Consider the following 12,885-nt stretch of genomic DNA (forward strand, 5'->3'; position numbering starts at 1 on the left):
GAGAACGTGATGATGATTTAAATACATACATGAGCACACGAAGAGTCGAAAGTTTCTGTTGTACACTTACTCTTTTGGCGAGAAAAAGATTTGCACATTTAAAGTACTCCTTAAATGGACACTTATCTGAGAATGGGTCCGTTGTGGGTGGGAGAGCTGTCATCAGTTTTTTGTTAAACCTCATGAGCTCTTTATCTTATGGTCAAATGTAGTGACATGGAAAAGACCAAAGTCTAGATAGGACATTGAACATTTATAGTTTATAGTTTTAGGGTAAATATCCTTATTTCATTGATCTCTTTTTGAGTGTACTCTGTACCACCAACACATGTGGAAGCCCTCAGGGGGTACTGCTAATATCTATTCTCTGTGTATGCTTGTTATAATGTAACTCATTTCATGTTGTTTCGGTGGTCACCTACTCACTTACTGTTCACGTTTCATGCCTTTGCTTGAATTGATTAGATGGCTGTTTATTAAAGGTCCTGAAGGATAATCAAGGATTAGTTTTGTATTTTGTATAGTAAACAATATTTCACTGTACCCGTAGGCGAGGTGTGTGTGGAGGGTAAGCCAGACAGAGAGGGCAAGAAGCTTCTAGAGAATAGGGGCAGTTCATAACAACAATTATTGCTTATTTGTAATGCATGAACAGTAATTGTTGACTAGACAGATTGAAGTGCCACAAATATAAAACCAAATAAATGATATATACATCCTGCTTCGAAATGATTTTATATTTTAATAGATGGGTATGGCGCCTGGCATCCTGAGCTGAACTTTGCTGGGCTGAGGATTTCACAGTTCTCTGGCCATGACGTCCTCAGCCCTGTAAAGCGCCTCAAGGACCTTCCCTTTATGACTAGGGGGGACGTCACCTAATAGCCTCAAATCTTGGTAATTCAGTTTTAAGCCCTAAAGTGCTCAGGATCAAGTGTCAATCAGTGACACCTAATCCCGTCCTAGTCCCACCCTAAAGGAAGCTCGAAAGCTTCACCGCTGCTGCCCGGTGTTTCTGTGTATGTATAAATGTAGCTGTATTAGTGCATTCATCGTGGGCGTGTGTGTTTGGCTATATGTGTACAGGCTTGTGGGTGTTAGTAAGTGTGTATGTAGATGGGTGAGTGTGCGCCAGTGTGTAAATGCATGACTCCCCCGCCTCTCAAATTACCAGTAGCCACTGGTTTCAATCTGGGCAAAGTTGAATTGGTTATTCATTCTTCTAACGTAAATTAAATAAATAGAACATGTCATATTGATGAGGGCAGAGGTCTCCAAGAGCTATCAGCACTGGTGACTTTTCCTGATGGGTGGGTGTCACATAGCAGGAGCATCAGGAACAGAAGGGTGGATACTGACAGTGAGCTGAACACAATTGGGGACTGATAATATGACATTGGCAGTGGTCTGTAGGGGCAACAGGAAGATACTGAGCACCAGGGATAAGGGGAGTGAGGTAGGGAATTGATCTCAAGGTCGGGATAAGGAATATGCAAATGGACTATACTTGGGTTTGTTGGGTCAACCCAATTATTATACCCTGGACCCCACTGAATCTTTTGTGTGACATCTTTAGCTAGTCCTGATTTTTATTTTTTGTTTAGCTCACAGCACTTTGCATTCAGGGTTCTGTATTTGTGCTTTTGACACTGACAGTAAAGAGTTAAAATCATAAAATGCAGTTTGCTCTCAGCTGAATGCTAGGAGTGGCAGAAGGTGTCTGCCCAGTGGCGGCTGATAGAGAACGGGGTGGCGTGGTGGGGGTGTTTGAGGGGGGAGTTGAAAAATATTTTAGCAAAAACCCACTTACCTTCTCCTCTGTCTCAGCTTCTCTTCTCTTTCATACTCCAGCCTGGAAGAAGCTACAGGAAGCACATGGGCACACAGGCTCCCCTGAGCCAATCACAACATTCCAATCAAGCATTGTGATTGGTCTGAGCACCGTGGAGCGGCATTCAGATGGGGATGGGGAGTCTGTGCACATCCTACAAGATAGCTGCCCAAGAAGTCATGCGTACTTGGGTATGCACAAACGACTCCTATTCACTGAGCCATCAGACCCCCAGTAATGACAAATAAAATGATAATAATGTTGTTATTAATTTTTTCCCCTTTTTCACTGCTCTAAGAGCAATGGGGGACAATCTTCTGCCTTAGCAGAGGAGCTGCCACTTTGTCTGCTATACCTGTTATGGCATAAATTGCCAGCTGCGCTATGTGTGGTGGAAGACTACTACTGCACTCTTTGCTGGTGTCTTCTGTAAGGGTGCTTACCATTGATGCCTGTGCGGACCTTCCAATTCACAGTACCATTGTGAGTCACACAATATCTTCTGCAGTCACATGGTCACCCGCTGAGGACCCAATATCACTCAGTGTGCACATAATGAGTGAGAAGCCCCTGCAGAGAACATATTTCCACCTCATTGTGGACTATGACTATGACTATGACCTCATTGTGAGGAATCTCTGCTTAGGCGATGCCCACTGGGAGAAGCCAGTGAATAAAAATGCCTCACTCTGTGCTTGGCACAAAGCCCTACCCCGTCCTCACATAGGGACATATGTACAATGAAATGTCAGAGCACGGAGCTGCGCCAAATTTGGCAGCGATGTGCTCCGACATTTCCAAAACACAGGGATGTGAAGCATTTACAGCAATATGGCACACCCCTGTGTTTTCAGTAGCTCTCACCCTTGCACAATAGTGCACGTTTGCCTGCATTGCAGGAAATTATTGTTTATGTGCAGGAAGGTGTCTTTTCCTGCACATAAAAGATCAATAATGGCGTTTTGATACTTCTATGTGTGCTGCATTCTGCAGCACAAATGGAAGTAGCAAATCATCATTATTTAATGATTGTTTATGTGCACCAAGGGACACTTTCCTGCACATAAACCACCATTCATGACATTTTGCAGCGCACACAGAAAAAGCCAAACAGAGGAGAAATAAAAGTATTTCTCCTCGTTTTGTCATTCTAACACCTGCTATTGCATGGCATTCATTTTTGAACCGCCTCAGATTTACACCTCTTTGTAAATCTGGGGCAGCCTCAAAAAGCAATTGGTGTCGCTTGGAATAATCACAGCAACACTCATTGCACGCCCCTTTCATACTGATATCTGCGTGAAAGGGTACCATATTTACAATGTGGCATTAAGCCACAAAAAGTGTCTTAACTCCACTTTGTAAATATGGAGCAGGGCATTGCGCTGCATAAACGTAGTTTAAAGTGAAGTTTCTTTGACACAATGCCCTTGTAAATTTGCTCCATAGTGAAACGTTTCGGACATTACTCAAAAACCTCTGAAAGATTTTATTTAACACCAGAAATCCAGTGATTGCTATACCTGCATAATAGATTCCCACAGAGATAAGTGGTATTTTCACCCCTCCCTGTTGATAAACCCCAGTATTGCGACATTACTTTATTGAGCTTTGCTCTGCTCTGGTGGGCGGACATTTTATTAGTTCACCATAGGCATATGTCATTTTTGTGCAGTGTTCCAGTGGAATACTAAGCAGAAAAGAGACAGCTCAAAAGAAAAGTACCATTGGGGTGCCATCACCTATGTAAGGGTCATCTTTTTTCCAAACCTTATCAGTTGTTGGTGTACCTAATGATCCTCTCACATGTATGAAGTTATGAGGGCGACCAGCTGGTACCCTCTTGTTATATCACCAAAAGCAAAAGACAAGATGATTTTTCTATTTTTTCATTGTCCCTTACCGGTTTAGTAATGCTAAAGTGGTACACAGCACTCTAAACGAGAAGGGATATATTTTACGTTGCATGATGTATGAAAATGAGTTCCACATGTCTGTGCCATCTACTAGGAATAATGAACTACCTCACCTGAAGGATAACCCTCACTCAGATCAAAGAAGACATTCACGCCATCAAAGAACTACTCTCCACACACCCCATACACCCCCCACCCACCTCCACACCCCCTCCCAACTTGTCCCCTACTCCGCCGGCGGACTCCCACCCTCATCACGCCCCACACCTGGCGTCAATCCCTGCTCATAGGCGTAACTGCCCTCGTCCCCCGCATCGCCCCTGCAAACCCTCACACACCTACACCCCCCCACCAAACTTGTCACCCACCCCTCCGACTAACTCTCGCACTCAGCTATCCCCCAATCTGACCTCAATCCCAGCTCTTAATCGCAACAATCGCCCTCACCGCACCCACAACTCTTCTTCTGACCTCGACGCACTCACCCTTCTCCGCTCCTATGACCCAGCCTCCCAAATTCACACAAGCACCCCACACCGCAACATTCCCACGATACACCCAAATCCCCTTAGACCACCCACACTAAACAGCAGATTCTCCATCCCCAATAACCTTAGAAAAGTCCCTCTCTCGCTAGAACCAGCTAACACACTCTACACACCCCGTCTCAAATGCATTCTTCTCAACTGCAGATCGGCCACGAAACATTCCGCAGCCATTGCTGACCTCCTCCTATCGCGGGACCTTGACCTAATCATCCTAACAGAAACGTGGCTAACTGAATCTTCGACACCCATAATGGACATTCTGGTTCCTCCCAACTACCACATTATCAGGCTCGACAGAACAGGCCAAATAGGTGGTGGAATCGCATGCATCTACAGGGACAACCTCTCTGTTCAGAAAGTCAATTCCACATCCCTACCATCCCCAACATCCTGGGAATACATCTGCCTTGACATTATTAGTGAGGGCAAACCGATATGCTCTCTTCACAGCATCTACCACCCACCCAGGGACAACCTCACCTTTTCCCAACAAATCATGGATATGATCTCAACCAATTCCGGACGGCAGCTCACCCAAATATACCTTGGTGACTTCAACCTCCACTGGAATGACCGCAACGACGCAGTGGTAAATAGTCTTAAAAATTTCCTCGATGCCCTTAACCTCACCCAAATGTGCAACAGCCCGACACACGAGAAAGGTTCTACCCTCGACCTGATCATCTCCAAAGAGGACTCTATCCAACTCGAATCCATCCAACCCTGTGACTGGTCAGATCATCATATTATCACATTCTTTATCAATGAAAAAGTCAAAGTCAACCCGGCTCAACTCTCCAAGCCCAAAGTCTGGAAAAGAGACTCGAAAAAGCTCAACCCAGGCTCTTTGCCCCCTAACAGTTGCAATCTCCTACTCCCACCTACAGGCGCCACGGACGTCCAAACTCTGACTGACCACTATCTCAACGCTATGACCTCTATAATTAATGAGGCTGCACCTATGCAGCTAAAAAGAGTCTCTACTAAAATCTCCAAACCATGGTACGACGGAAGTCTCAACGAGGATAGAAGAGACATGCGAATGGCAGAACGGACCTGGAGATCAGCTCCCTCCGCAATGCACCTAAAAGATCTGAAGAAAAAGAGAAATGCCTACTTCAGGAAAATAAAACGCTCAAAATCGGACTTCTTCAGCCTCCAACTCGACCAAGCAAAAAAACGCCCGAGAAAACTGTTTGAGCTAATCAAGTCACAATCCAAGGAGCAACCACAACCACTCAACACTGGGCGAGAGGCACCCTCCTGTGAAGACTTCGCTGCTTTCTTTACCCAAAAAACTGACAAAATAAAAAGCGATCTCCTCACTGACGCAAGCCTCTACTCCAAACCCCAATGCCTAGCACCCACTGAACCAAAAAACAATGCTGCATGGTCAACCTTTGGCACATACTCGGAAGAAGAAATTGGCAAATTACTCAGCTCCCTGAAACCATCCAATCACCTCACGGACCCCCTCCCTGCCTTCGCAGTAAAAGACTTTACCCCTTTGCTTCTCCCTCTCTGGACTAAAATCATCAACAGCTCTCTCCAACAAGGAAGCATACCTGACTCCCTCAAAGTTGGTCAGGTCACACCTCTACTAAAGAAACCAACAGCCGACCCCTCTGATCTCAACAATTACCGTCCCATCACCAATATCCCCACTCTCGCCAAACTGCTGGAAAAATGCGCACAACTACAATTGACTAAACACATTGAGCAATTCGATCCCCTCAACCCTCACCAGTCAGGCTTCCGAGCAGGACACAGCACAGAAACTGCTATGACTCACATAATTGATGACGCACTTCAAATGCTAGACCAAAACGACACCTGCCTCCTCATCCTTCTTGATCTCTCCTCAGCATTCGACACCGTTAAACATGAGAATCTACTAGAACTACTAAACACAAGAATGGGCCTATCTGGAACTGTCCTCAAGTGGTTCACTTCCTTTCTTCAAAACAGGTCGCAGAAATTCAAGAGCAACAACCGGATGTCCTCGCCAATACCTGTAACGCTAGGCGTCCCCCAAGGATCCTCTCTATCCCCAACTTTGTTCAACCTAGTCATGGAACCTCTCACCACCTTGCTACAAGCATCCAATGTACACTTCCACATGTACGCCGATGACACCCAACTTTACCTCAAATTACAATCACCCAATGACATCCTGCTCCTGAACTCAACAATCAGATGCACCCAATCCTGGCTTGCCGACAATCACCTCAAACTCAATGCCCTGAAAACAGAGTTCCTTCTGATCTCACCCCCAGCAAAGATATCCACCACTCAACATTGGCTTAAACTCCTAACCGCACTCAATGTCCAACCCACCATCGTGGACTCAGCAAAATCTTTAGGCATAACACTCGACACCAATCTCAGCATGCAGCAACATATCAGCAAGGCAACAAAGGGAGCGAACTTCCAGATCAATACTCTGAGGAAACTTAAACCCTACCTCCCAGCCAAAGACTTCCAAACTGCAGTACAAGCACTAGTCATCCCACGAATTGATTACGGCAGCACCGCCCTCTGCGGACTCCCCCTAACTACAACCGCACCACTAAAAGTGTCTCTAAATGCTGCAGCGAGACTCATCACTGGGTCAAAAAATCACTCCCACATTACCCCTGACTTGAAATCCCTGAATTGGCTGCCTTTTGAAGCCAGAATACATCTGAAAATCGCCTGCATGACACACAAGGCGGTACACCTAAACTCACCCGGCTACCTTGCTCAGAAACTGACAATCTCTGGGGGAATTAGAAACACGAGAGGCACAAACAATCTTCTGCTGAAACCTCGAAGATTCCGGAAGGAAAAAACATACAAGCGCTCCTTCTCGGGAATGGCGCCTAGAATTTGGAACTCACTCCCTCCCGAAACCAGGCTTATCTCCTCCACTACACTCTTTAAAAAAGAAGTAAAAGCTATCCTCATGGCTAAATACACTTGAACTACTTTTTCGAACCCTATTAACACCCTGCACCGATCTGAACTACATGTTTGACCCCTTTACTTATTTGTTTGAGTTGTCTTATTATTCACATGATTGGCTTTGCATTCATTTATTTGTACTATTTGTACTGTGTGATCTATTGATTTACTTGTCTGACTATGTTCCCTCATGTACCCTTCTATGTAAAGCGCTCTGATATCTGCGAAGATCTTGTTCGCGCTATATAAAACTTTTAAATAAATAATAAATAAATAAATAAAGCTAGCAGGGATGAAGATGAGGTCCCGGGAAGAGTAGCACCAGCATGACAATTTCTAGACTCACCAACCGGTTGGGAGGCTAGCCCATTTTCCCACTTTTCCTGGCAAGCACTAGCAGAATGGCCACAGGTGAAGCGGTACTCTAATATGTCAGAGAGACCTACTGCATTCACATCTAATAAAGAGGCTAGGAGATCTTGATCTAACAAAGAAATTAATTGAAATAGTTTTCCAAATATAAAAAATCCCAAATGCGGTCATTTCGATCTGTCTATCACACAGATCCCACTTTTATTCACACATAGTGCAATCCAAATTCCGTTGACACGCAGGTCAGTAGAAGAGTATACTGTCGAAACTTGTTTCGTCGTGATGACTATTTTTTCAAGGCTGTTAATTTAAATCACAACATTACATATTTGTAAAAACTGCTATTTTACATACATGTATGTTATTCAAAAAGTGTAGACCCAATCTTATCATGAAAAGTGTGCAAAGAGAGACAAGTGCTAAATAAATGTTAATATTCTATGCAAGTGATATCAATAGACATAAAATATATAATCAATCAGAGCATTTGTAGAGCGCGCTACATACCCGTGAGGGTCTCAAGGCGCTGGAGGGATGGGGGTGAGGGGCTGCCACTGATCAAAGAGCCAGGTCATGAGAAGTCTTCTGAAGGCCAGCAGGTCCTGGGTCTGTCGTAGGATGGGAGGGAGATCGTTCCAAATCATGGCGGCGAGGTAGGAGAAGGATCTGCCGCCGGCGGTCGTTTTCCGGATGCGTGGAACTGTGGCGAGGGCGAGGTTGGCGGAGTGGAGGCTGCGGGTGGGGGTGTAGAAGCTGAGACGGTGGTTGAGGTATGTTGGTCCGGTGCTGTGAAGGGCTTTGTGTGCATGGATGAGGAGTTTGAAGGTGATCCTCTTGTTGACGGGGAGCCAGTGCAGGACTCTCAGGTGGGGTGTGATGTGGCTGTGTCGGGGGACGTTGAGGATCAGTCGTGCCGAGGCGTTCTGGATGCGTTGCAGCTGTCTCAGGAGCCTGGTTGTTGTTCCTGCGTAGAGGGCTTTCCCATAGTCGAGTCTGCTGGTGATGAGGGCCTGGGTGATGGTTTTCCTCGCGTCGAGAGGAATCCATTTGAAGATCCTGCGGAGCATTCGTAGGGTGTTGAAGCAGGTTGCGGAGACGGCGTTGACTTGTATGGTCATGGAGAGGGTGGAGTCGAGGATGAACTCCAGGTTGCGTGCATGGTCGGTGAGTTCCGGGGCTGTGCCTAGTGCCATCATGTGAGGCCACTGTACCAAGTCATATCACCCAAGATTCAAGCCATAGGAATAAAGTGAATATTCCTGTTTCAAAAACGAAAAGTAAAGAGTATCTCATATCATTAATACCATATAGTTAAACATATTGCGGAGAATGGCTTAAGGTAAAAAAATTACCTCATAAATCTTTAGAAGCGATGAAGAAGTAAGCCACACATGTAAGTTGTCCAAAGTCCGGAGAAGTCCTTGGATCCCGTAGGAATGATATATTTCAAGAAAGGTCTGAAGTTTTTAACAGACCTATAATTTACAAATATGAAAAAGGAGTATATAAGAAAATATCAGGAAAGGATAATACGTCATACTGAAGCAGAGAAAAATTAGATGTGTCGTACTGCGTATATTTTTTATAAGAAGCAAATGACCATTCTAGAGTATACTTTCAGAATGAGATTCAACCAAATAATGGTGACATTTGAGCAGATCCAATAATATGTATTGAACTCTTCCTCATTCATTGGGAAATTAAATGCTAGGCAAGTATTGCAGACCATTCTATTTAGATAAATAAACTTATACCTCCACATTCACCATCTAAATTAAAGGGCTCGAGAGTCACAGCACTACTCAGCTAAGCCTTACACAATACACAATTATCCCCATTTCGGACAACTTACATGTGTGGCTTACTTCTACATCTCTTCTAAAGATTTAGGAGGTTATTGTATGGCCTAAGCCTTTCTCCATGCCATGTTTTGCTATATGGTGTTGGTGATATGAGATTCTCTTTACTTTTTGGTTTGGACCAAATTTTGTCTTTACTTTTTTTCTATGGCTTGACTCGTAGGTGATATCACTTGGGGCTGTTATATATTTTTTCTTTTCTTTCCTTTCCTTTTTCTTAATTGTTTGATGACAGCACTATGCATGGTCATTGATGTCAGTTGCGTAAAATAATAACATTTATTTAGCACTTGCCTCTCTTTACACACTTTTCAGGATATGATTGGGTATACACTTTTTGAATAACATACATGTTTGTAAAATAGCAGTTTTTACAAATACATAATGGCCTATATTTTGAATTAACAGACTTAAAAAAGTCGTTATCATGACGAAACATGATTTGGTAGTACTACTATTCTACTGATCTGCGTGTCATTGGGATTTTGGATTGGACTATCTGTCAATGAAAGTTGGATCTGTGAGATAGACAGATCAAGATGACTGCATTTGTGTAGTTCTCTGGATTGTTTAGATTTTTCTGTATATGACACCCTGTTTCTTTATATATTTATATATACTATTGAGGTGGGATAGTGTTGATTAATTTGAGCACACGGTACTTTTGTATTATATGAACCTAACATTGACTGTAGTCCGATGTGCAAACAGCCTGCTATTACCACTCCCATCTTTTTCTTTTTCAGATTGCCAAATATGGCTGTGTATTTCCATTGTGGGTGACAGCACCAATACTGTGTGAGCGTAAATTTCAATAAAGCTGTTGCATATTTGGCAAAGTCACAGGATAAAGCCTGTACCGAAAGTAACTATCTTTTAAGAAATTCTCCGAAATGTCTTTTACTTTATGTAAAGGCCCTACTGAGGTGCATGCTTTATTGACACAGCCATTTATACATGTAGATTCAACATATTCAGGCAAATAGCTTGGTTTACACGTGAAAATTAATTTTTTGTATAGGCACATTCATTATATCTGAAATATTTTGACGTAGCTACACCTATTTATTTGGAGCATTTGAATATCATATGAATTATAGAGGCAGGAAATTATTGGCCCCAATAGCAGCATCCTGTCAAGACATACCTCATCATTTTTCCTCATACTATAATAATAATAATCACATTTGTAAAGCGAAAGGTTACACTAGACTAGTGTGTCCCCACGCTGCGGTACAGCCTGCGACCGACATCTCACAAGGAGGGAGCTAAAAACTGGACATAGCGAGGGGTGTCTACTCAGAGGGAAAGAGGTACGTTTTCAGTTCTTTACGGAAAATAGTCTCCGAGACCTCCAGCCGGAGGCCCTAAGGGAGTTTGTTCCACTGCTGCGCTGCCAGATAGCGGAAGGAGCGTCCAGCCATCCTTGCTCTCCTGATGGTAGGGATACACACCTGCCCTGTCCCGCTAGATCTGAGTTGACGGGTCGGGAATAGGGAGTTAACAGGTCATGCAGGTAGGTGGGGCCCTTCCTCTGTATGATCTGATGGCTAACACACAGAGCCTTGAACAGAACTCTCTCCCTAATCGTGAGCCAGTGTAGGGTAAGCTAAGGCCCTCGTAGGAGAGGCTCTCTTGGGAAGCATTAGGACCAGGCATGCTGCAGCGTTCTGGATACGTTGGAGTCTCTGAATGCATTTAGCATTTGCTCCCAGGTACAGTACATTCCCATAATCCAGACACGATGTCACCAGGGCATGCACCATGGTTTTCCTAGCTGAGGTAGGCAGCACATCCAGAGTTTTCTGGAGACCTCGCAGGACTCAAAAGCAGGCGCCTGCCACTCGCCTGGTATGGTGCTCATAAGAGAGCTTGGTGTTCAACCATACCCCTAAGTTCTTAACCTGTTCGCAAGGCCTAGGGGTGTGTCCCAGTGTCCGAGGCTACCATGCCGACGACCATACTGATGGCGCTTTCCCTATCACAAGCACCTCGGTCTTGTTGCCATTCAATTTAAGGCAGTTCTTCGCCATCCAAGATGTCAGTTCTTGCAGGCAGGTCTCACAATTGAAGGCTGCCTTCTCCTGTGCCTGTGTAAGGGACTCCACCAGGTGATTATTGTAGGCATAGGACTCTACATTGACCTCAAATTTTTCCGTAATCTCCGCCAGAGGAGTGACTTAGAAATTAAACAGGGTCGGACTAAGGGTGGACCCCTGTGGCACCCCCTGTTTCAACTTGATTTCTTTAGAATAGTGAGATCCACCTGAAAGCTGCGCTCAAACAAAAAGGATTCCATCCATTTCAAGGCACTACCTGCCACACCTCCCTTCCTAAGACGCTGTAGCAGGGTGTGATGGGCAATGGTGTTGAAAGCGGCACTTAAATCTAATAAGATTAAGGCCGCCGTCTGTCCCTCGTCTACATATTTCTGAATGGTCTCCATAGAAAGAAGCAGAGCCAATTTGGTAGAATAGAGGGTCCGAAACCCAGACTGGGTGGGATGAAGTAGGTTATGCTAGTATTATTGTCTCTGTTTTTCTAATTAATGACTGTTCCTAAATTCTAATGCAGATTGCCGAGGAGTATACTGTGGGCGTCACAGTCATCATTGGAAACCAGTCTTTACGCCTCTTAGATGCTTTCAAGTACGACCCATCTTTAAACCCCGTTGTGGTATCTCTGAGCAGAAATACCAGCAGCATAGCAGGTAAATGGGGCCTTGCCAGCCATTGTGTAAAAACTGTTTTCATAAATTACATTTGTGCTGAATTATTTTGGTTTTATATTGTGAAACAGGCCAAAAGGGACATCAGAGTTTTCTACAAAAAGAGTGGACAAGATATATCGGAGAGAACAAGTGCAAAGAGAGAAACTGTAACAATGTAGGAATTACATGGATACGAGCAAAGAAAAGAACACAACTGTAACCGTGTGAAAGAAAATAAACAAATTTATATTGGAACAAATCAGCTATTGGTAGGACATATGAGGATAGAGAGTAAAATACCTTATTGTACCAAAAGATTCAGGTGTAGAAGTTTAGATTTTATATGGTGCAAGGAGTGAGATAAGTGACGAGGTGGTATTTAGAGCTGAGGAAACAAGGGCAAGTGGGGACCTAGAAGACAGGGGTTGGGCAGAAGGAGGTCAGAATACTACTTCGGGCAGAGTGAAAAAGTGAATGTGACGAGCACATGCCATAAAGATAGAAGTAATTTCAAGATTCTTTTGAAAGTACAGTATGGGGAAGATAGTCAAACTTCCAATGGCATGGGGTTCTGTTTGATAGGGGTACAAACTGCCTTTTAGTGAATGTTGAGGGTTGCAGAATAAGGATTCAGAGCTGCAAAGAGGTTGGGGTCGCTCTGCAAGAATCTTCTACCTGTGGTTCCACTGGATGAAGCCTAGACAGC

The 12,885-nt window shown here is 44.2% G+C and overlaps 1 protein-coding gene across 1 annotated transcript in view; it reads left to right on the forward strand.

Moving 5' to 3' along the window:
* The window catches only part of PKHD1 (PKHD1 ciliary IPT domain containing fibrocystin/polyductin), a 2,083,594-nt gene that overhangs the window by 714,600 nt on the left and 1,356,109 nt on the right, over positions 1 to 12,885 (forward strand). The window contains exon 29 of the mRNA XM_086926200.1: positions 12,044 to 12,179. Within this exon, the coding sequence (XP_086782326.1) occupies positions 12,044 to 12,179 (136 nt within the window). The remainder of the gene's footprint in view (positions 1 to 12,043; positions 12,180 to 12,885) is intronic.

The sequence above is a fragment of the Lissotriton vulgaris genome, chromosome 6 (assembly GCF_964263255.1).
Source record: "Lissotriton vulgaris chromosome 6, aLisVul1.2, whole genome shotgun sequence".
NCBI lineage: Eukaryota > Metazoa > Chordata > Amphibia > Caudata > Salamandridae > Lissotriton > Lissotriton vulgaris.